Raw genomic sequence first — 25,120 nt, 5'->3', positions numbered from 1 at the left:
GTTAATTTTGTATCCAGCCACTTTCCCCAAGTTGTTTATCAGCTATTGAATTTCTCTTGTGAATTTTTTTTTGGTCACTTATGTATACTATCATATTAGCCACAAATAGTGATGTCTTGACTTTCTCCTTTCCAATTTGTATCCCTTTGATCTTCTTTTGTCGTCTAATTGCTCTGGCTAGGACTTCAAGTACTACATTGAGTAGAACGGGAGACAGTGAACAGTCCTGTCTTGTCCCTAATTTTAATGGGATTGCTTCAAGTTGGATTTCTGTACATTGAACCATCCCTGCATCCCTGCAATAAAGCTTACTTGATCATGGTGAATGACTGTTTTGATGTATTCTTGGATTCTGTTTGCAAGAATTTTACTGAGTATTTTTGTATCGATATTCATAAGGAAAATTGGTCTGAAGTTCTCTTTCTTTGTTGGGTCTTTGTGTGGTTTAGGTATCATTGTAACTGTGGCTTTTATAGAATGTATTGGGTAGTGTTCCTTCTGTTTCTATTTTATGAAATAGTTTGAGAAGTATTGGTACTAGGTCTTCTTTGAAGGTCTGGTAGAATTCTACACTAAAACCACCTGGTCCTGTGTTTTTTGGTTTTGGTTTTGGTTTTTTGTTTTGTTTTTTTGGTTTTTGCTTTGGTTGGGAGACTTTTAATGATTAGTTCTATTTCTTTAGGAATTATGGAACTGTTTAGATGGTTTATCTGATTGTGACTTAACTTTGGTACCTGGTATCTGTCTAGAAAATTATCCATTTCTTCCAGATTTTCCAGTTTTGTTGTGTATAGGCTTTTGTAGTAGGATCTAATAATTTTTAAATTTTTTTCACTTTTTGTTATATCTTCATTTTGTCTCTGATTTTGTTAATTTGGATACTTTCTCTACACCCTCTGATTAATCTGGCTACGGGTTTATCTTGTTGATTTTCTCAAAGAACCAGTTACTGGTTTTGTTGATTCTTTGTTTAATTCTCTTTGTTTTTACTTGGTTGACTTCAGCCCTGAGTTTGATTTTTTCCTGCTGTCTACTCCTCTTGGGTATATTTGCTTCCTTTTGTTCTAGAGCTTTCAGATGTGCTGTTAAGCTGCTAGTGTGTACTTTCTCCAAATTCTTTATAGAAACACTGAGAGCTATGAGTTTTCCTCTTAGCACTGCTTTCATTGTGTCCCCTAAGTTTGGGTATATTGTGCCTTCATTTTCATTAAATTCTAAAAAGTCTTTAGTTCCTTTCTTTACTTCTTCCCTCACCAAGTTATCATTGAGTAGAGTTTTTCAGCTTCCATGTATATATGGGCTTTCCTGGGTTTTGTTGTTATTGAAGACCAGCCTTATTCGTGGTGATCTGACAGGATGCATGGGATTCTTTCCATCTTCTTGTATTGGTTGATGCTTGTTTTGTGTCCCATTATACGTTCAGTTTTGGAGAAGGTACCATGAGGTTCTAAGAAGAAGGTATATTCTTTTGTTTTATAGTGAAATGTTCTGTAGGTATCTGTTTCCATTTTGGTTCATAACTTTTGTTAGTTTTACTTTGTCTCTGTTTATTTTCTGTTTTCATGATCTGTCCACTGGTGACAGATTTAGTTCTTATGAGAAAACGTTAATAAGTGATAAACAAATTTGGCTTATTATATAATGGAATAACTTCCCACTGTGAAAGGAATAAAGTACATGCTGCACAACGGATAAATCTTGGCATCATGCTGAGTGCAAGAAGCAAGCCACAAAAGGTCTTGGGCTGCTCAATGTCATTTTATGAAATGTCAACACAAGTAGTTGACCAAAATAGAAAACAGATCGACAATGACTAGGATTCTGGGAAAAGGAAGGGCTTATGGTAACCTCTCTAATGGGGATGGTTCCTCCTTTTAGTGGTAATTAAAATTTGCCAAATTAAATACTGGTGTTGGTTACCCAACTCTATGTATATACTAAAACGTCCACTGAATTAATGCTGTGCTAAGAGTTTGTATTAAGTTTATATGACCTTCTTTTGTATGTTAAACATATTTTAATAAAGCTACTGACCATTTAAGAAATAAATTTAATGAACACATTAAAAAAATCTTAACAGATCACTTCTTCCACTAGCCCCAGCACCCTAATGCAAGAATTTACAGTGTTCTCCTGTCTGCATTGACATCCACCCTTCCAAAAGCAATCTATTCTCTAACCAAAGTAGCATCCTCTTCTAAAAGTACAAGTCCCTGGGGCTCCAGAGAGAAGCCCTCTACAAGCTTACTGGCTCTGCTTTCCCCGACTGAGGGGTGCAGCTTACCCTGGCTAATAAAGCCTCAAGTGCTTTAGACAGAAGAGCTGCAGACAGGGGTGCCTTTCCATTTGTCTTCAAACATGAGTACACTATGGGAGCAGAAAGCCTGAGGTCAGAAGTGAAATAGGAGATGGAACCACACTGAGCTAGAGCAGGCCTGTCACACTGCCCATTCCTGGCAGATCTGAGAGCTCTCAGGAAACACAGAGACTGTCCCCCACCCATCCACTCAGAATGGCTATCATCAAGGAATCATCAGACCAGTTGATACTTGCAAAGATGAAGGCAAAATTAACCCTTGTACACTGCTAATGGGAATGTAAATTAGTATACCCACTATGGAAATCAGCATGGATATTCCTTAAAAAACTAAAACTGATACCACCATGTGACCCAGCTGTTCCCCTCCTCAGAATATGGAATCTAAGTCAGCTTTCAACAGACTTACGTACCCATGCTTGCTTTGTACCATTCATGGTAACCAAGTTATGATGTTGACTCAGGTGCCCACTGATGGATAAATGGATAGAAAATATGTTCATATAAATGAGGAGATGGGGGGCAGATATAGTAAATGGGAGTAAACACAGTCAAAGTACATTATAAACATGTATGAAGAGTTACAATGAAATCCATTGTTTTATACAATTAATAGTTAGCTAATAAAGTTTTCATAACATGGAGGTCAACATTTTCAGCATACATATTAAATAGACTTTAATAAGCTTCTTTGAGGTATATTTTAGAATAAGTAATAAAAATGACCTCTACTTAATGTATTCAAAAGAATAAGAAGTGGACCAGTCACAGTGGCACTGGCCTGTAATCCTAGTATTTGAAAAGTGGAAGCAGGATCAGGAGTTCAAAGTCAGCCTATGCTATATAGAGAGACAATATGAGGCCTTGCTTCCATCCCCATTCCAAAAAAAAAAAAAAAAAAAAAAAAAAGTAATTAAAAAAGCTAATAATTAGAAAACTCATTAAGAGACAAACCACACAATAGGCACATTGGGTTGCAACACCCAAAAGCTTGATGTTTTCCTGCTCAATCAACTAGTAACATATTATATTACATAATATGTTATATGGTTATATGGTTATATATGGTTTTATATATATGGTTATAACATATACCAGCTCGGATCTCCTCAGCCCTGTTCTCCAGGACCACCCTCCACAAGTTTCGGTCCAGCTAGAGAAGATGGCTTAGTAGTAGGTAAACAAGGCTAATGTTCAAGCTCTTGATACTGACTGAACTTTAGAAAGTGACATGGGAGGCCCACAAGGATAAGGATGATCGCCATCCTGGGTGGCCGATGATCATCCTGCTCTTCAGAGATCGCCCTGCGAGAAGCAAGAAGAGAAGCTCATTTGAATTCAGAAAGAGTGCCTTCTTCCTCTTTGCTGTGCATAAGCTCTTCTCCAGAAAAGGAACCCACAGCCTCTCTTCTCGTCTTTGCTCCTCCATTGTCACCTGCATCTCCCACAAGATTTGATTCTGAGTCATTACCACGCTCTTGGGATGAATTAAAGTAGCGGAGACTGAGAAAGTGCACGGAGCTCTAAGCTCTCAATTGTCTGTTGCAGACTGACACAGACCGTGTTGCTCCTGCTGCTGATATTGAACCTGAGCTTGCAACTTCATCATATAGCAGGTGAGAAAGGACAGTGGGAGGGGCCTGGGAATGATGAGCAGTGGGTGGTCCCTAGCTAAAGCGGAAATGAATGTGTGTGGGCGTTCTTTGTGAGGGAGTGTGGTTACTAGATATTTCAAGTATCAGGAAAAAATGCTTTACAGGGTTGGCGGTCCCCATCTTACAGAAGCAGAAACTGGGAATATTGATCTATCTCTCCCCACTACCCAGTGCTTGCAATAAAACACATATGTGTCTGAACGGACATAAGAGAGCAGTTCCCTTTAACTGAAGGTGCCAAGCAGCTACCTGTTTCCCCTCTATCAGGGACAGTGACTGATGCGACCTTGGAGCACTTCGTTACTCATGTGAGTTCTTTTAACAAGCAATGGCAGCAGCCACTGGTCATTTAATGCCATCATGTGGATTGGATTAAAAACTCAGAGACAATAAAGTCCTGATGAAAACTGAATCTGGCGGCTATGCCTTTGACCTTGAAGATGGGGCATCTAGTGGAGGATGTGGTTTAGAAGGGAGAAAGCAGTTTCAGAATTGATCGTTTCCCCGGGGAAAGTGTTTCAGATCACTGGTGTGTGTCAGGGCTACAGTACCAAGAGAACACTGGGAGATGCTTAAAAAGCAGCAGTTGGGAGGTTAAGGGCCCTGGATGCCATTTGATACGTGGCTGTCTCCTCCCACGTTAGTCCACACTTCTCACCGCCCCCTCCCCGGGGCGGGAGCTGCTTAAGGAAAGGAAGAGCCTAGGAAAGCAGGGATGGCAAGTTTTTGTTTTGTTAGTTTTTTTTTTTTTTTTTTTTTTTTTTTGGTGCCCTTCCCCCACACCCACTGGATCTTTCTGTAGAGGAAGGACTCTTTTAAGAAAAACAGCATGAGGCAATTACAGTCTTTTTCTGAGGTATGTGTTAAGAGAGCAGGAAAGATGGAGGGAAGCAAGGTTACATTCACAAGAGGGCTTATATGTGGCAAACATGGTGCAAGGTAGTTTATGTGTCTCATTCGATCTTCACGACACGCATTTGGCAAGTAGGGAGGCTGAGACATGGGGAGGTTTTTTTTTTTTTTTTTTTTTTTTAAACGTGGCCAAGATGACATAATTAGTTACTAGGTGGCATGTGAAAGATTTGCACACGCCAATGTCCTTTCTACCCTCACTCCTTATAGTGCTAACTATATAATGGTAGACAATCTGTAAATTGTCTAACTGGGGGTGGGATCTTTATATAAATTTTAAAATGGAAATACATTTAATGCATATTCTGAGTATTTCACAAACCAAAAAAAATTTATATGTTTAAGGAATTATGTTGGTGAATTAATAAAAAGAAAACCCAAAGAGCACATTTTGCTCATTCCATAAACCTGGAATTCCTTTCTGCCCTTTCTTGCAGAAAATTTTAAAATAAAATGAGTGTTACATTAGAACGCTGCCTTCTTGTGTGTTTTAACTTCATCGTTATGTGTCGTGTCTTTCTAATTAAGGTATTTTGATTTCTTAGGAAGCTATTGGTGAGGGGCACTTAGAAAACAGCTGAGGACCGGTGATTGTTTCAGTGGTGATTGAAAAGGAAAAGGCCTGGGGTTGGATAAAAAGAATAACTACTGTATCCTGGCTTATTTATTTGTCTAGGCTTTTAAATAAGACTTCAGCATTCAGGTATCATTTACAAAATACAAATACAATTTTAAGAGTATAGAGGAGCTTTAAGATGAACCTGACAGTAGTTGGACTAGAATACGCATTGTCTGAGAGAATACCCTGGTTATCACAGTGCTCAGAATGAGGACCCCAGTTCCTTAATTGCTTAGCGTGTAGCTGTTGACCTGCATTCTTCCCTGGACAAAAGAGTTCCTATGCGAGAGTTATAGGAATATGATTCCTCATGACCCTCTGTGCATAATTTTTTATTTTTAAATGTAAAAACGAATGCTTAGTGGATCATTTAGTCATTACAGGTGAATGGTGACATTCCTAATGCTCTGAAAGCAGAGATCATGGTCTATGGCAAGAATAAACTGTTGTAAGCACGGGAGTAAATCCATCACAAACAAGCTGCTGCGTCTTAAAAAGCCCGAGAGATGACATACAGCATAGTGTCTTCCATAGTCTGTTGCTCGGGCACGCTTCAATGATACGGTTAAAGCCGAAACAAGCGAGAAACTGAGGAGCACAGGATTCGGTATCAGTTACTTCTGGAGGCAGTAAAGGTGTCATTAGTCATGGTCAAGTTCTTGGATGAGGGGTGGGCTCCTGGATGCTCATTTTACTTACTGGAATTGTTTAACAACTCTCCTATAAATCATCCCGCTGTAAAATACACCAAGGACACTGGAAAACACACGGAACGGAGGCACGCTTGACATGACTGGGCACTGTGGGAAATACCGCCAGAGTATTTGCTGGGCCCCAGAACTCACCCACTACAGCCCAAGCAGACTCCTCCTCAAAACCCTGCTCACGGCCTTACTGTTCCTCCCTGACCTTCATAAGAACAACTGCTACAGACTGTTAAAAGAAATCTTCTAGAGCATTCAGACACTGTGCGTTCTTTGTAGATTTCAAGCCAGCAAATGGAAGAAACCCCAAATTTTAAGCAGCCGCATATTTCCCTGAGCATACTATAGTTCACTTACCTAATTGATAGACATTGCGGTTATTTCGGTGTCTGGGTTAAGTGAAGCCCTGCAAGACTCTAGAGAAAACTGACTTGTTCTGATTTCATGACCCCATTCATTATCAACTCTTTCCCTACATATATTCTGTAGATATATGTAGGGAAAGAGTTGTGTTTTATTTTTAAAAAAATGATAAAGAAGCCAGGGATATGTTGGTGGAGACATAGTATGGTGTGGGGGAAGGGAGCACCTCTATGGGCCCATGCATGAGCCTCAGAGCATCTCTTTCCCCTGAGGTATCAGCCATAGGAAGGTATATAGTACAGAATAAAGTTTGTTTAGGGCATGGGAAGGGGTGTTGAGGGGGCAGTAGAGGCAGAGAAAGGGAGAGAGGGAAAGAAAGAGGGGGGAGAGAGAAGGAGGAAGAGGAGGAAGAGAAGGAGAAGCTAGTTATAAACATGTGGAGAGAGGGGAGGGAAGGGAATGGGGAGAGAAGAGAGAGAGAGAAGAAAGAAGGGAGTAGAAGAGCAAAAGCAAGAGTGTGGGAAGGGAAAAAGTAGCCCCTTTTATAGTGAGTCAGGCACCCCTGGCTGTAGCCAGGTAACCGTAGGTGGAGCCTAGAAGGAATGCCAATAAATACTATCTATAAAGCTTTAACAGAATTAGTGATGACTTTTTGTATTAAAAGTACTTAAGTTTACATTAAGTAAAATTCACCTTTTTCACTAAAACATTTGACTAATACATGGTCATACAATGGCCACCACAATCAGAACAGGATTAGTCTTCATGTAATTGCTTATTTTTATTATTAATATATATTAATTATATTGTTTAGTGGAATTTACTGATATGTTCACGCATGTATACAGCATACACTGTAGATATTCTGCAATCTGGCATCTTTCTCTTCGTGCAATGCATTTGAGCTTCATCCACGTTGCTGCCTTTATCAATAGCTTATTTCTTTTTGTTATTGAGTGGAATGTGCTGGGTGATCCATTTCCCAGTTGGAGGACATTTGGGCTATTTCCCATTTCTGGTGATTTTTAATAAAGTTGCCATCAATTTTTGCAAATAGGTTTCTGCGTGGACATACATATTAATTCTACTTGTAAGCTACACTGAATTTCTAGACCCTGTGACCATTATAAATAAGGAATGCCAATAGGTACTATCTATAAAGATACAGCTTGTTTTCCATTCTTTTTAAACAAGTCTTCACCAAGATACTCACAGTGGTCTACCTTAAGGGTGTCATGTTTCACGTCCCACACTTTTGATCTCTCAGCAGTTCGAAAGAAAAGGGTTCTTTTCTGTCTATCTCATGGCTGTTCACGTTATATTTAGGTTTGGAGTCAATCTTGAGTTAGTGTCTATGCAGAGTGTGGGGGTGCGAGTTGATGGCATAACTGTGCTCATTCACTCCAGCTCCATTCTGTTAGGTCTTCTCTTCAGAGGGAAGCACCTTTGACTCTATCACAAACCAAGAGCTCATATTTGTGTGGGGGTCCATTGATTAAGCTCCTTAAGCTACTTTTGAAGTGCTTCCCATTGACCAGCAGAAGTTTCTTTTTCTTTCTTTCTTTCTTTTTCTTTCTTTCTTCCTTTCTTTCTTTCTTCCTTCCTTCCTTCCTTCCTTCCTTCCTTTCTTTCTTCCTTTCTTTCTTTCTTTTTCTTTCTTTCTTTCTTTCTTTCTTTCTTTCTTTCTTTCTTTCTTCCTTTCTTTCTGGCCCATGCATGTGCCCAGCCTTTTGTGAGTATCCTCTTCTTTTGATTATTATAACTTTACATTTGATTTACTTTTTTTTTGTTTTTAACTGCAAAATCTAAAACTATCTTGTAATCCAGAATCACTTAACAGATACTATTTATTTTTCTTGTGTCTTATATTATTTTACATATGTCTTAGACAGAAACAAACCAATACTTTGTTTCATTGAGGTTTTCCTCTACCTTCCAGATGTGGATGGAAACAGGAAAGGGTAGAGAGGGAGAGTTAGACCACCGTGTTGCTTGAGGTGCTCTGGTGCAGAACACACTGTCATTCTGATTTCCAATGATTGTTGCTCTATATAAATATGATGGCTAATATTGACAACCAACTTGGGATTCAGAACCACCAAGAAAACATACCTGTGTGTCTTTGAAGATGTTTCCAGATATATTTAACTGGGCAAGAGAGACTCATTCTGAGTTCGGGTGGCATAGTGTCACGGGCTGTCACCTTGGACTGAATTAAAGGGAGAGAGTTAGTTGAAATGAGCACCCTGACTGCAGGTGCAGTGGGACCACTCTTGCTACCATGCCCCTCCCGCTGTGAGGGACTGTGGGCCCTCAGACTGTGAGCCAAGGGCAAGCCCGTTCTTCCCTGCATTGCTTCTTGGCAGCTATTTTGGCCCAGCAATGGAAAAGGAGATCAGACAACAAAGGAATGAGCCCTAGGCAGGGTAGGGTTTCTACAGTACCCTATGCAATGCTCACACCTAATGCTCACACATAGAGCAACAGAGCATGAGCCTCATGCACAGCACAGTACAGAACAGTTTTATGAAGAGTGGGAGCTTTGTGAAAAGCCTTCTAGCCCCATCTCACATTTTAAGTACACTGTATAGAAAGAAAGAAAAAAAACAGGTAAATTTCTGTTGTTCAACAGAAAAACAGTTCAAAATTAGCCTAAGACGGAAACTATCTTGGGAGATGATGCAAATGATTTGTTTTGTGTTTCCTGGAGATGTGACAGGTGGCAGCTGTCATCAAGCCCTGCTTGCAAACAAAATGCTAAATTGACCTCAGGATCATCAGAAAAGAAAACAAAGACAAAAGCGACCCCCAAATTATTGAACTTGGGTGAGTGAACTTTGTCTGATCACTTTGGAACTTCAGTTCTAGATTGAAGCTTAATTTAGTTACTGCACTACAAATTAAATGGAAGACAAAACACAGCAACCTTACCACAAAGCCTAAAGTTTGCCTGCCGCAGTCTTGGGCACCGTCTACGTGTGCTAGCAGCAGCTGGCAGAGCCCTCGGAGCAGAGAGATGTGTGTGCATTCGAGTTAGCGGTGAATCTGTATTCCATTGCCATGGCCACTACTCACTGGCCTTAAGCAAACTGTTCTTAAAACCTGTTAAATATGGACAGTATCCCCTACTATGAGGGTTGACAGAGGACCAAATAGAAGGGGATGGAAGAGTCCCTTTAGTGTTGGGATCCTTGTGTTTAACAAAGGTTCACTATCGCTCTTTCCCCAGGTACACACCAGTGTCCTAAGTCTGTCTCACAGATCCTGAGTCTGTATGTGTGGGGTACGCCTGAGAGTCTGCAGCTCTAATTAGCGCTCAGGTGAAGCTGAAAGCAGATGTCAAGATGGTGAACGGTGTTTGCAGATGCAGATGTTTGATCTGCCTAGTTAGACTTGTTTACTACTGTCTGCAAGTTAGAAGCCCCCAGGAAAATTGCAAAATGAACATCTGCTCTACCCCAATAAATAACTTCATCTAAAGAACCCAAATTACGGTTTGGGCATCAGCATCTTTTTAAAGTCTTACCCATGGTCTGGATATGTGTTCCTCAAAGGTTCCTGTGCCGGGGATTGGCCTCCAGGGCAGTGGTGCCTTTAAGAGGTAGGGTCTAACAGAGGGTAATTAAATCCCAAATGTCCCACACTAATAAAAAACAAGAGTGACATTTGTCTCTGAAGAGTGGGTAGTTATAATGGGAAACTACCCCAGGAGTGTGGCCATCCCTTTCTGCTTCTTCACTAGGTTAGGGCACAGGCAGAGTTGTGCGTTGGCACCAAGCTTCTCGGACCTTCCACCACCAGAATCTTGAACCTCAGAGTACACAGGTATTTTGTTAAAACAACACTGAGTGGCCATAGGCAGTGATCCAGAAGGTTCAGGCCAGCTGAGGCCGTCTGCTTAGTTACTCTAACATGTAGACATCCAGCCTTGACCAAGAATTCTGCACAGAATCCATTACAAGTGGTTTCATTTCCTCTGTGATTCACAAAAAGCCGAAAGTTTATAGAATTTCAAAAGAATGTTGCATCTCCTAAACTACCCATTTTATGAGAAATCAAGCCCAAAGCTTTGCATGTTTTTGGAAGCTACAACGGAGGTGAAATTAGTCTAAATAACAACCCAACCCACCGTCCTTGTGAATTATTCCGATGCATGGTTTGTGTTGGTTAAGTGTTCTTTCCTGAATGTTAACCCCACCCCCCAAAAATGTCACCTGTCTGAAAGGTAAAGTGTATTTCTAAAGCTTGAGGCATCTATTCTGCAAGGTGTGTGTGAGGTGGGGGGAAGAAAAGAGAAGACATGTGTTTATAAAAGGTTGGTAGAGGGATAGGGGAAGTTCTGCTGTAATGACAGGGAATGGGGGAAGTTCTGCTGTAATAACAGGGGAGTTCCAGAGGAAGTCACAGGCTCTCTCTCATGAGAAGAAGCTATAGAGCGGTAAACAGCTTAGCCGTCAACAAATCTCCAAATCTATCCAGTTCCTCAGACACACAAGTAAACCTTTCTTGTACACCCCTCTCTCCTTTCCCCCACCTCTCTCCTTGTTTTCCATTTGGACATCTGTAATTTAAAGGGGGGAAGGTACTTTAATAGTTGTAAACTCCTAAACTAAATGCTCAGAAAATAGCTACTATATTTTGGTGAATAATTAGTAATTATGATTTTTTCCCCCAGGGGCAGAATAGATTTTGTACAAAGTATCTTTTAGTTATAAGTGAGTGAAGGATTCAGAGATGATTTCTGGCTTGGCCACTTTTCTGTCTGGCTGTACCAAAGTAACAGCTTGGCAGATGCAACTTAAGGGAAAAAAGGTTTATTTTGTTTTACCATTTGAGAGGATACAGTCCACAGTGGTGGGGAAGGCACCATAGCAGATGTGAGGCGGCTGTCACACTGCATCTGCATGCAGTCAGAAAGCAGGAGATGGATACTGATGCTCAGCTCACTTCCTCGTTTTTGTCTAGCCCAGGATCCAGTCTATGGGATGGTGTCACTCATGTCCCCGGTGGATCGTCCCTACGCAGTTAACCCTCACTATGAACCTCCTAGGTGTTTCAAAAATCCCATCAAATTAAAATTAATCATCACAGTTCCCATAATAATAGATCTAAGCACTAAGTACATAAGAACCTGCCATTTCAGCATGCAAAGGAGTCTACAAAATAGAATCAAACAGGAATTCCTGAGCTACAGCATCCTTTTTGACTGGCATGATCAGAGGGTCTTCTCAGTCTGATCCAGCAAGGACATGCATGATTTGCACTGTTTTGCATAGTAGCATGCACCTTAGAGCTCTTCTCCTGGCTCCAGGTTATACAAGCAAATTCTGGGCAAGTGTGTATCTTCTCCGTTCTACATATCGGTGTAAAGTGTGCATCAGTGTTCTAGTTGTAGTCAAGGCAGAGAACAGAGGTGATGAACTGTGCCGCTATTTTTGGTAAAACTCATATAAGCAAATCACTGTCTGGTATGCTAGGTGGTAACCCACTGTTGCTGATTCGTGTGCTCGCTTGTAAAATACACCTCAGGGAGAAGTGAACAGACAGGCTGAGTCCTTCTCACTACTCCCCCCTTTCCCTTCCTGATTCTCCATAGCTGAGATTAGAATGCTAGATACTAGGAAACCGCCAAAGCACACAATCTTATTCACTTCTAAGGTTTGAAGGATAATGGGAGGTTCAGGAAAAAATGTGAATTAAAAGAGACTTGCAAGCTGAGTGTGGCCACCCCAGGATACCCCAGCTACCCCAGCCACCCCAGCACACCCCAGCCACCTCAGCACACCCCAGCTACCCCAGCACACCCCAGCTACCCCAGCATACCCCAGCCATCTCAACACACCCTAGCACACCCCAGCCACCCCAGTACACCCCAGCTACCCCAACACACCTCAGCCACCCCAACACACCTCAGCCACCCCAACACACCCCAGCTACCTCAGCATACTCCAGCACACCCCAGCTACCCCAGCACACCCCAGCATACCCCCAGACACCTCAGCATGCCCCAGCCACCCCAGCACACCCCAGCTACCCCAGCACACCCCAGCTACCCCAGCATACCCCAGCACACCTTAGCCACCCCAGCACACCCCAGCACACCTTAGCCACCCCAGCCACCCCAGCATACCCCAGCCACCCCAGCCACCCCAGCTACCCCAGCCACCCCAGCACATCCCAGCCACTTCACCATGCCCCAGCACACCCCAGATACCCTAGCACACCTCAGCTACCCCAGAATACCCCAGCACACCCCAGCCACCTCAGTATACCCCAGGCACCCCAGAATACTCCAGCCACCCCAGCACACCCTAGCCTCCTCAGTATACCCCAGCCACCCCAGAATATCCCAGCCACCCAGCACACCGCAGCACACCCCAGCTACCCCAGCACACCCCAGCACACCCTAGCCACCTCAGTATACCCCAGCCACTCCAGCATATCCCAGGCACCCCAGAATATCCCAGACACCCCAGCACACCCCAGCACTAAGGAGGCTAAAGTAGGAAAGGTTTGAGTCCAAGACCATACAGGACTATGTAACAAGGCCCTGTCTTAGAACCAAAGACAGTCTAAAAGAGAATTGCAATGTGAATCATAAACCAGCGGAAAACCAAAACCAAAAGTTACTCCTCCCATGGAGTCAGACCAGGGAAGAGACAATCATCCTGGTTAATTAAAACTTCCTAGTTTGCCAGAGTTGTGGTGGGCACCTAGAATCTGAGGACTCAGAAGGCTGAGGCAGGAGGAGGGTGAGTTAACAGCCGGCCTGAGATACATAGTAAGTCAGAGAAAGAAAAAATAACAAGGGAAGGGAGGAAGGAAGAGATGGAAGGGAGGAACAGCTTATCATGGCCAATGAAGGGTGGCCACACACCCCATATGTGCATTACTACTTCCCAATAATTAAGCATCACCTGGAGGGACATTTTCTGAGTGCCTGCAGACATGGGTGATGCGTGTGTTCTGTCTTGCTCAGATTTCCCCACAGAACCAAGAGATAGATATTTACCTCATACAGAGATTCATAGACGCTAAACGGCAGCCTCCCCCAACCCCTGCTCCAAAGGTCCCCAACTAATCCTGGTATTGTTGGAATTTGAACCCAAGCTCACCTGTCATGAAATGAAATCATTTTTTAAAAGCCCACAGATATTTGATGATCAGACTATTTTCTTGTATGAATGATCAAAGAGATCTATTGAGTATAATTCAATCCAGTCTTCTGTGAGGATTTAGAGATGATTTCCATGTCTTCCTATACTTCTATCATTGGGATACCCATTTATTACTAAGGGACACAACATACAGTTTCCCACAATCTCCACATGCAAACACTGCCTATACTGTTTCTGCTCTGCTGGAGTTACTTAAGTCAACTCATTGTTTAAAATGCAAGCAGACTGGTAACTTCGTATGGGCAGAAATGCAGTAACACACCCATAAAACGGAGGCTAGGAACAAAAGCAAACGCTGAAAACAGAGTCCTACTAAGTTCTCGCCAATGCTAGTCATCTTCTGAGGAGCTTCCTACCCTAGCAAAAGAGGAAACTTTCATTCAAGTCAGACACCAATGGACCCTAAACTGTAGTCATATTAACTGTATTCTTGAGCCAATGTCTTTGAACAAAATGATGAAATCCTAATGACCACACATGTTTCAGGTCATAGTATTAGGTAATATAGTTACAAAGTACCTTGCATGGAACTTGGCCTGTAGTGGCTAAAATAGTTCCTTTCTTCCCCCTTTGACCTTCTTGATCCAAAAGAGTGAACATCTTCATTGGGTTCCTATGACCTGGTGGTTGACAGCATGTGAAACTTTGAGAAACCCTGGACCACTCTTAGCTGTGCACTCTTAGGCAGGTAATTTAGCCATTCTGTGCCTTGTTTCATCTTAACGGGGGGTGGGGTAGCAATGCTGCCCCTCTCCCTGGCTCCTAGGGGGACTAAATGAGCTACTAATATATCTAAGAGCTCTGTAACAGATAAGAGGTGTCCTACAGTCACCGGTTAGAGGTGGTGTGATATTTGGCAAAGAGAGGTAAAGATTGCTTTCCTTCAAACTAAAGAAAATCAGCCCAGGTGATTAGGAATGGTGGTAAATAAGGCAGATCTCAGTGGTAGGGCAGCCTAAGGAAAGGCTTTGGTCTCTAAGGAGGGAATGCTCTGGATTGGCTGCAGGGTTCTGCGGAGGTAGAGGGAGATGTAGTTGGAGGCAAGCACGCCTTCCCATCGGAAACTCCTGCTGGAATGTTCAGGAGAAACAGGAGCGGGGATCAGCTGTGTGGGTGAGAATGTTCAGAGGAGAAAACCAGCTCCCGGTCCTGAGGCAAGAACTCTATTGTTTCTATATGGAATGATGGAAGGGAAGAGAGGAGGGAAGGGAAGAGAGGAACTCAGAGAATGACAAGGGTCTCTCAAAAGATGCGCAAGGGATGGGGCACGACTCTCATTCCTGAAGAACTGAAACGTGATGTAAGAGTAGGCAACAGCAAGCTGTGTCTCCCTTGCAGCGCTATTCACGGTGACAGCCCCTAAAGAATTGTACACCGCAGACTTTGGCAGCAGTGTGAGCCTGGAGTGTGATTTTGACCCCAGAGAATGCACTGAACTGGAAGGGCTAAGAGCCAGTTTACAGAAGGTAGGAAACGATACTTCTTCACAAAGAGCCACTCTGCTGGAGGAGCAGCTGCCCCTGGGAAAGGCTTTGTTACACATCCCCAGTGTCCAAGTGAGAGACTCGGGACAGTACCATTGCCTGGTCATCTGCGGGGCCGCTTGGGACTACAAGTACCTGACGGTGAAAGTCAAAGGTGAGTGTTCACAAGTCATCTCTGAAGGAGGGCTGTGATCGTTTACAAGACAGCATACTACTCTCGGGGTAGCTCAGGCAAAAGCCAAAGACCTGGTCTAAAGAGGCAGCTCCTTCAGAGGTACCTGAATGGAAACATTTTTTGTCACCTAGTATAAGGTATAAGGAAAGGTAAAAGGGCATTAAAGCCAACAGTGAAACTATAGGGAGCCAGGAAAATGAGCAGACATCAGGCCCCTTCCTCTGCCGGACAAAGGAAAGCATTGGCTTGAATAACTTACTGATGGAGCCACATCTCTGCTTTCAGTTCTGTTCCCCTTGGAAACCAGGGAATATGGCTACCTGGAGCCAAGAACATACTGTCTTGACTTTCCAAGAGAGGCAAGCTTTTGGAATTACAGTCCGGACCTATATTATTCCACAAGCTGTTTAATGACAGATTGAAAGCAATACTCAAAGATTTCTTTCAGTGGTTGTCTTAGTCAGGGCTTCTATCGCTGTGGGAAAGCACCATGACCAAAAAGCAAGTTGGAGAGGAAGGGGTTTATTTGGCTCACACTTCCAGATCATAGTTCATCTTTGGAGGCAATCAGGACAGGAACTCAAGCAGGGCAGGAACCTGGAGGCAGGAGCCATAGAGGCTGCTACTTACTGGTCTGCTCTCCATGGTTTGCTCAGCCTGCCTTCTTATAGAACCCAGGACTACCAGCTCAGGCATGGCACCACCCACCATGGGCTGGGTCCTCCCCCATTGAATAATAATTGAGAAAATGCCTTACAGCTGGACCTCATGCAAGCATTTCCCCAACTGAGGCCCCTTTCTCTCTAATGACTCTGTTCCTATCAAGTTAACACATAAACCCAGCCAGCACAGTGACTATTTGAAATTTGCCTGGATCCTGTTAAGACAAAAGCATGTAAAAACCATGTTTTCACTTTATTTTGCGCCACTAGGATGATTAAGACAATAATTACTGTGTGCAAAGTTTGTCCTTATCTTAGAAATGATGTGGGGGCTGGAGAGTTCGACACGAGCTTCAGCTGTGCAGGAGGAAGGATCCGACTTCAAAGTCACAGCACCTGCATAAAAACAATGCTCCCTTGTATCCTCAGTGTCCCAGAGCAGTAGCAGGCAGAACCTGAGAGCTCCCTGGCCAGTCAGCCTAGCCAAAGCAGTGAACTTCAAGCCTGTCTCAAGGGAATACTGTGGAACACAGTAAGGAAAACCAGGAATTTCTTCTGATCTTTACATGGGTATGTCCACCAAGACACATACATGCTCACAGAAACATTCACCACATACTCCTTACATGGACATGCCGACCTGCACACACAAGCACACAGAAACATACATCACACACACACACACACACACACACACACCAGGGAAATAGAAACCATGAAGGATATAGAAATCTAAAGTGGAAAGTAATAGTTCTTTTAATGTTAGAGACTTAAATCTCAGCAAGGAAACAAGAGAGTAAGTCACATTAGCACTAATACTAAGGAAGAGGTAAGGGAGGGCACGGGAAACCCTGGGAATGTCACTTGGCAGACTGTTCAGTGAGAGCTCATTCCAGGAACAAAATGATTATTCTTCTAGAGACACCATCGGAGCAGAGACAGAGAGAGAAATCCTTTAATAATAACAAGAAAGCTGAGAGCTTGAAAGGTCATGTCAGCAGCCCTTGGCTAACACCTTTCAGATTCTTAGCCACTGTACTTATTACATTATTTTATTAAGCCTCGTATCTGGAGGAAGAAGCTGATGGTATAAGAATGAACTTCCCAATGGAAGTATAGTAAAATAGTACTATCATTTAATCCAGCTATAGTACTCCTAAGTATAAATTCAAAGCCAATCTACCGTAAAAACACACACCACATTTATTGTAGAACTATTCCTATTAAGCAAGTCACAGTCTGGTTGCCCACAAGAGACGAGTGCATAAAGAAAATGTAGTATGTGTGTTTAATGGAGCATTCAGCCATAATGAAGAAAATAACCATGTCCTTTATAGGAAAATACATAGAACTAGAAATCACTGTGTAGAGAGACAGTACGAAGACCTGGGAAGAAATGCATGTTTGGTCTGTGTGGACTGTAAAGGGAAAGGGTGCCATTGAAGTTAAAGGACAGCAGCAGGAGACAGGAAGGGATGACCGGGGAGGGGGACTGAGGGTAATGGAGGGTACATTTGAAAATGACACTATGATCTATGTTTTGTACAACTATCATATGCCATAGAAAACTGGCAGGATTGTTAAGAAGCCACGTGTTATACCAATATGAATCCACACTACAGGGAGAAATGACAATTCTAAATATATGCACATCTGAAAATATAGTTTCAATATATTAAACATAAACTGGAAAGTTGTATTTTCCTTCCCTGAACGCCCACATTCTCAGAAGGGTTTTTTTTTTTTTTTTTTTACTTTTTTTAAAATTATTTTTTACATTTTAAAATTATAATTATACCATTTTAATATTTCTTTTTAGCACTCCAAACCCTCCCATATCCATTCTTTTGCAAAGTCATTGTTCTTTTTCATTAATTATTTCCATAGACATGTGTACATACATAAACACACATAAATACATACATACATACATACATACATACATACATACATACATACATATATAAGCCAGTGATTTTTTTTCTTACAACTTTATTTAAAGAAGAGAGATAAATGTATAGATTTTTAAAAGCATTTTGGGAATTATTTTTGAAAATTGATAGCATGCATTGAAATCCCACTAGTTACCATAAGCATAAAGTACATTTAGAACAGAATGTAACATGGAAACAGAGTTTTCTTGGTGTGTATAGATTAAACATAATGGTCTTTGAATACCAAAAAATGCCACAAGGCTATATTCCTAGCTCTTGAATTATTGATGATTTAAGGTCTAGGAATATATATTTTTTACATACATAAATATAACCTACTATGTCTGTACAATGTCATATTTTTTCCCCAGGGATGACCACTCAGTATTGAATAACCAACTGGTGTGCTCTTCCCTGGAGAAAACTATTTCTCCCATTCTCAATATTCCTTAGTTGCCTAGAGTTACCTTTAGTTTTTTATTTAGAGTTGAGGCCTCTTGGAATTTTTCACTTTTTCCTAATAAATCCCAGTACTATTTGTTCGAAACCAATCGAAAGAAGAGGAGAAAAAAAAAAAAAAAAAGAAGGAGGAGGAAGAGAAGAGAAGAAGAGAGAGGAGGAGGAGGAGAACTTGTGTATATGTGAGTTTTTGGTTCATCTCTGTGAGGACAAGACATATAGCAGAAGACCTGAATGACACACTTACCATCCTCACCTAGTTAATATGTCTAGAGCACCAATTGCAGAATACCTGATGCTTTTAGGTTCATGTCTAGCCCTCACCAATGTAGCTTTCTAGCAAAGTTGTAAGAGAAGACACTTCTCATTGAACATGAAGTTGAAAATCTTATTTTTTTTTTCTTTTTTTATTCTTTAATCTTATTTTAAATTTCAGACTTTATCCCCTTCCCAGTTCACCCTCCAACTGTTCCACATCCAATCTCCAAGAGGATATCTCTACCCCGACCCCACCCCACCAGGCCTTCCCACTCCCTGGGGTCCCAAGTCTCTCCAAGGTTAGGTGCATCTTCTCTGACTGAGTCCAGACCTGGCAGTCCTTTGCTGTATATGTGCTGAGGGCTTTAGGTTAGCTGGTGTGTGCTGCCTGGTTGGTGGCTAAGTGTCTGAGAGATTCTAGGAGTCCAAGTCAGCTGAGACTGCTGGTCCTCCTACAGGGTCGCCCTCCTCCTCGGTTTCTTCCAGCTTTTCCCTAATTCAACCACAGGGGTCAGCAGCTGTTGTCCATTGGTTGGGTGTAAATACCTGCATCTGACTCTTTCAGCTGCTTGTTGGGGCTCTCAGAGAACAGTCATGATAGGCCCCTGTCTGTAAGTACACCATAGCATCAGTAATAGTGTCAGACCTTGGGGCCACCCCTGAGCTTGATCTCAATTTGGGCCTGTCCCTGGACCTTCTTTTCCTCGGGTTCTTCTCCATTTTTGTTCCTGAAGTTATTTCAGACAGGAACAATTCTGGGTCAGAGTTTTTGACTATGGGATGGCAACCCTGTCTTTCTATTGGAGGTGAACTCTACAGGTTTCCTCTCCCACTGCAGGGCACTTCATCTGATGTTCTCAGAACCCTTTGAGTTCTGAGAGTCTCACCTCCCAGGTGTCTGGTACATTCTAGAGGGTCTCCTAGCCTCCTACTTCCTGGGGTTGCCTGTTTTGATTCTTTCTGCTGGCCCTCAGGGTTTCAGTCTTGTTCTACCCTGCCCCCAATACCTGATCATGTTCCCCTCTTCTCCCTGTCATCTTTCCTGCCCAGTATACCCAAACTATGGGACACAATGAAAGCAGTACTAAGAGGAAAATTCATAGCACTAAGTGCCCTGGTAAAGAAATTGGAAAGATCCTACACTAACAACTTAACAACAAGAGCTCCTGAGAGCTCTAGAACAAAAAGAACCAAACTCATCCAAGAGGAGCAGACCACAGGAAATAGTCAAACTCATGGCTCAGATCAACCACAACAAAACCAAAAGCTTGTTCTTTGTATCAACAAGACCAATAAACCCCTCGACAAACTAACTAAAGAGCCCAGACAGTAGGCAAATTAACAAAATCAGAAATGAAAAGGAAGACATAACAACAGAAACTGAGGAAATAAAAAAAAATCACTAGATCCTATTACAAAAGCCTGTAGTCAACAAAACAAAAAAATCTAGATGAAATGTATGATTTTCTAGCCAGATACCACATACCAAAGTTAAATCAAGAGCAAGTAAACTATCTAAACAGTCCCACATTCTCTAAAGAAACAGAATAAGTCATTAAAAACCTCCCCCCCCCCCAAAAAAAGCCCAGGGCCATATGGCTTTAGTGCAGAATCCTACCAGACCTTCAAATAAATCTTGAACTTTTAAAACTACTTCCACCTCTGAAACTCTAAAATTTGCTCATCTTTTCTCAAGAATATTACCCCAGTCCAACTTCCTCATTATTCATTGTTTGGAATAATGCCTCCCCAACTACTTCCCAAATGAAAAAAGGCTGTGAAGGCATTTCTGATATTGTAACTGTGTAGGGTGGGGGTTTCCATCTCTTTCTGAAACCATGATGGTTTGTTTAGCTAAATATCTATCTATCCCTCTCTGATGTGTCCCTTCATTAATACCTCACAAGGCAAAGTCTCAGCCAAGCAACTGACTCCTGGTCCTCCCTTCTGAAACACCTCTTTGCTCAGCCAAGATCAGTTTTTTATTTGGAGCCTTCCCATAAAAGTTGACCTCCCCTACAGCACACTACTCCAAAAATCTATGTTTATTTTCCACATTTACCCCCAGAGTCACAAAAGTAGACATAAGATACAGTATGATATAATGAAATATTTCTAAGAAGATGCTGAAAAGAAGTGTGGCTAATCTAGAGGTAAAGTGGGTATTGGAAAACTTTGCTTCAGATACTGTCTGATGGCCAGATCCCAAGTCTCTATGAATTCTGGGCATTACTAGATTCATCAAGGCAACACAATCTTTCTGTTGGTGTTGTTTCTTGGCCTATTATGGTGCTATGATAAAATACAGAAGTTCACATCTCTCCACCATCTCAAGGATTCTCCTGTTTCTATGTTTACAAGCTATGAATCCAAAATTTACTAACCTCATACAGTTCTTAAATACTTTAAATAAAATAACAGTCAGGGTACCAGACTAGGGCCAAATTTTATGGCCTCTTCTTCTCAAAGCTTTTGAAAGCGAAAGTAACATACAAAAATGCACAGCCATATGGGAAGTGAACATCATATGTCAGGTGAAAAGTGGTATGACCACATGATTTTCCCCTCCTCTCCCTGTTTGAAGCACCTCTGGATTAGAGAGCATGAATAAGAGCACAGGGCCTCTTCCCTGCTCTCTCCTCTTAATCTAGAAACACAGCTTTTCAGTTCAGACTCCGTTCTAGTTTTATTTAGATAAAATACCTTAAGGAAATACAACTTATTGTTGGAGGGATTATTTGGCTTACAGTTCCACCTTGTATTCTTTTTGAGGGGAAATCAAGACAAGAGCTTAAGGTAGCAACTCAAGTCATATCCAGAATCAAGAGCTGAGAGAAATGAATGCATGCACATTTGCTTGCTTCATTTACTATACTTTTATGAAGTCCAGGATCACCTGCCTAGGAAACTGCACCACCCACAGTGGGCTGAGTCCTCCCATATCAACTTAATTAAGTTGTCTTAATTAAGACAATACCCCATAAACATGTTATACTGGCTAGTTCGGTGTCAACTTAACACAAGCTGGAGTTATCACAGAGAAAGGAGCCTCCGTTGAGGAAATGCTTCCATGAGATCCAGCTGTAAGGCATTTACTCAACTAGTGATCAAGGTGGGAGGCCCAGCCCATTGTGGGTGGTGCCATCCCTGGGCTGGTAGACCTGGGTTCTATAAGAAAGCAGGCTGAGCAAGCCAGGGGAAGCAATCCAGTAAGCAACATCCCTCCATGGCCTCTGCATTAGCTCCTGCTTCCTGACCTGCTTGAGTTTCAGTCCTAACTTCCTTTGGTGATGAAAAGCAATGTGGAAGTGTAAGCTGAATAAACCCTTTCCTCCCCAACTCTTGCTTCTTGGTCATGATATTTGTGCAGGAATAGAAACCCTGACTAGGACAGATGCCTATCAGTCAACTCAACGTGGACAATCTGTCATTAAGGTGCTTCCCCCAGATGATTCTAGGTTGCATCAAGTTTACAATTAAAGTTAACCATTACAGACCCTAAATCCATTCATAAAGGGTAAGAACATCTTTTTTATGGCTGTGGATACAGCACTGCAGAGGAGTTCTTTTCTAACACATACATCACCCTGGGATTAATCCCTGGTAATGGAATTAATCTCTGGGGAAGACCTGATTCTCTGTTCTCTGGGTATAACTAGTCAAATTAATAATAAGTTATTACATGGAGGCAGAACAGAGGGAGACAGAGAGGCAAAACACACGAGAAAGGGTCTGAGAATTTCTTCTTCCTTCCTGTTCTACATTAGGTAAAAGGGACATGCCACAAAGCTTACAGTTAAGATTCAGTAAATCCTACGTATTTAAGGTTTTTTATATAGCTATTATTCACATGGGTATAGTGATGCAGGCCTATAATCCCAGCACTTAGGATGCAGAGACCAGAGGGCAACAAATTTAAATTCATCCTGGAATACATAATAAGGTCAAAGCTAGCCTGGGCTACACTGAGAGAGCCTGCTCAAAAACAAAAATCTAAAAAAATGTAGTTGATATTACTTTAATATGAAATTGTTTTAGAAAAGAGTTACATTCTCATATATCTTAGCAGCTTAAGAAACTGACTTATCACACCTGTTACAATTGCCTTCTACCACTGCGCATGAACCTGACACAAACAACTCAAGGGAGGGAGGATTTATTATAGCTCACAGTTTCAGAGGTTCAAGGGTACAGCAACACAGAACTCACACAACGGCTTGTTTTCTCTTTAATTTGTTTGGGTTCCCAGCCTGTGTGGTGGTGCTTCCTATGTTCAAGGCAGACTTCCCACCCACCAGATAATTCTCTCTGGAAAAGCTCTCACAGACACACCCATAAGTACATTTGCTAATATTATAAGAGCTTCTCATCCAATCAAATTGACAAGAGTAACTATATCAACAACTGGGTTTTTTTACTTCAAAGTTGCCTTTACTCCCATGACTGTACTATTTAAGGAGATATTTCCCACTTAGTGAAAGCCAGAACTTGCTCCCCCTTCCATCAACAAAACCCCATAGTTTCCTGCCAATACTGCCAGCTATATACATGTGGTGTTGATATTTGTTAATTTTTAGGTGAGCCCTAAGACTGTTGGACAGACTTTGTGCCTCCCTGACTCTCCTTTCACTTTTAGATTTCCATGTTCTAGAAAGTAGGAAACCACACATGAGTAGTTCCTCCAGTGTGCACTGCACAGAACATGTCTGTACTGAGAAGAAACACACCTAGCTTATTTACAGTTCTTACATAGGTCCTTATTGTCCTCCTAATCGCAAAGATAATGGAAGGAAAGGGGGAACTCTTGAGTAAACTCTCTACTGATGATGTCTGAGGCTTGATCTATCCATGCAACTATTCCCTCAGCTCTCCCCACCCTCCAATTATGAGATGGCTTAGAATACAAGAGGCCACAGAGGATGGAATCCTAGCACAGTGCTAGGATGTATGTTTGCTTCCTCCCTATTTTCAAACATTGGGTCTATCAGTCTTTATTCTTCTGACTTTGAGCACCATTGTCCACCTATCTGTCTTCAGTCAACCCCAACAAAAATTAGGGATATCAACAAAGAATCTTTGTTGTATTGTATGAATAAAAACTGTTCTATCTATACAAACTAATGAACCTTGGACATAGAGAATATTTTTAAGTTTAGGAAAGTGTATCACCTAAGATCCATAATGATCATTGTGTTTCTTCTTGCACTGAGTATAACTGTACAGCAATCCAAACACTTCCTTTTCTTCTGTTGACCAGTTTCTTACAAGAGGATAGACACTAGGATCCTAAAGGTTCCAGGGACAGGGGAGGTACAGCTTACCTGCCAGGCTAGAGGTTACCCCCTGGCAGAAGTGTTCTGGCAAAATGTCAGTGTTCCTGCCAATACCAGCCACATCAGGACCCCTGAAGGCCTCTACCAGGTCACCAGTGTTCTGTGCCTAAAGCCCCAGCCTAACAGAAACTTCAGCTGCATGTTCTGGAATGATCACATGAAGGACCTTACTTCAGCCATCATTGACCCTCTGAGTAAGTATGACCCCCATTTTCTAGCTCTAAAATTAGATTTCAGGCTGGAAACCCCTAAATGTAATTTCTATTCACAAGAGGTAATTGTCATTCGAAAGCTTACAATAAGCTCACCCTTTCTAGTTCTTTCTGAACTCTGGCTGACTGGTTCAACTCAGCTCTTTTGGATCAAAATTTCTCTCCAAGTTGACTGATTCAATTAGAGTTCTCTCAGCTTATGACTGGATTGCTCTCTTGGCCTCAAACTAACTGGCAATATGTTTTAATCTTCTGGTTCCTTCTTATACTCTAGCTCATTCTGTCTTCACCTGAAACCTATCTCTGTAAAACTGTCTCATTAAAACTCCCCGCCCCCCACTGTTCTCTCTTAAGCCACCTCTCTTTTCTGTTTGTTCTCATGAGAGTTGGGCATATCCTATCTTGGACTAATTCTGTCAAGTCTTTCTCTGATTTGTTACTTTGTCTGCCCCTCAACTATTTTCAAACATGGCTGCTTCCTTCTACAAACTAACTGAATTTTCATGGTTTGGGATTAAAGGTGTTTACTAAGGGTGTGTCTATAGTCTAGCTGTAGAGATTAAAGGAGTGTAATTCCAGACATCACATAGACCTAGAAGGTTTTTGGATGTAATCTCTTGTCAAAGCAACCATGTTGCAGGATTAAAATTCCTCTACAAGAAACACATGGTGTGCATGTGTGTGACCCTTCCTCACCATGTGTTCCCTGAACATGAGCCAAATGTTGTGGGGAATCCACGAAGAAGATTGATCAGCCAAAAGGAAGTCTTTATTAACCAGATGTCCACTATACTGGGTGTCCAAGATCACAGTGTAGCCCCAAGCCTTTCTCACAATGTGTTTTTAAGCACAAAA

At 42.0% G+C, this 25,120-nt stretch overlaps 1 protein-coding gene across 1 annotated transcript in view; it reads left to right on the top strand.

Annotated features, from left to right (window-relative positions):
• The window catches only part of PDCD1LG2 (programmed cell death 1 ligand 2), a gene marked incomplete at both ends in the record, with an annotated part of 105,317 nt that overhangs the window by 26,789 nt on the left and 53,408 nt on the right, over positions 1-25,120 (top strand). The window contains 3 exons of the mRNA XM_080912902.1: positions 3,866-3,933; positions 15,087-15,386; positions 23,978-24,247. Of these exons, the coding sequence (XP_080769028.1) occupies positions 3,866-3,933; positions 15,087-15,386; positions 23,978-24,247 (638 nt within the window). The remainder of the gene's footprint in view (positions 1-3,865; positions 3,934-15,086; positions 15,387-23,977; positions 24,248-25,120) is intronic.

This window comes from Micromys minutus (genome assembly GCF_963924665.1).
Source record: "Micromys minutus genome assembly, chromosome: 2".
Lineage (NCBI taxonomy): Eukaryota > Metazoa > Chordata > Mammalia > Rodentia > Muridae > Micromys > Micromys minutus.
The sequence above is the reverse complement of the archived record's forward strand: the minus strand, read 5'-3'. Positions and strand labels throughout refer to the sequence as shown.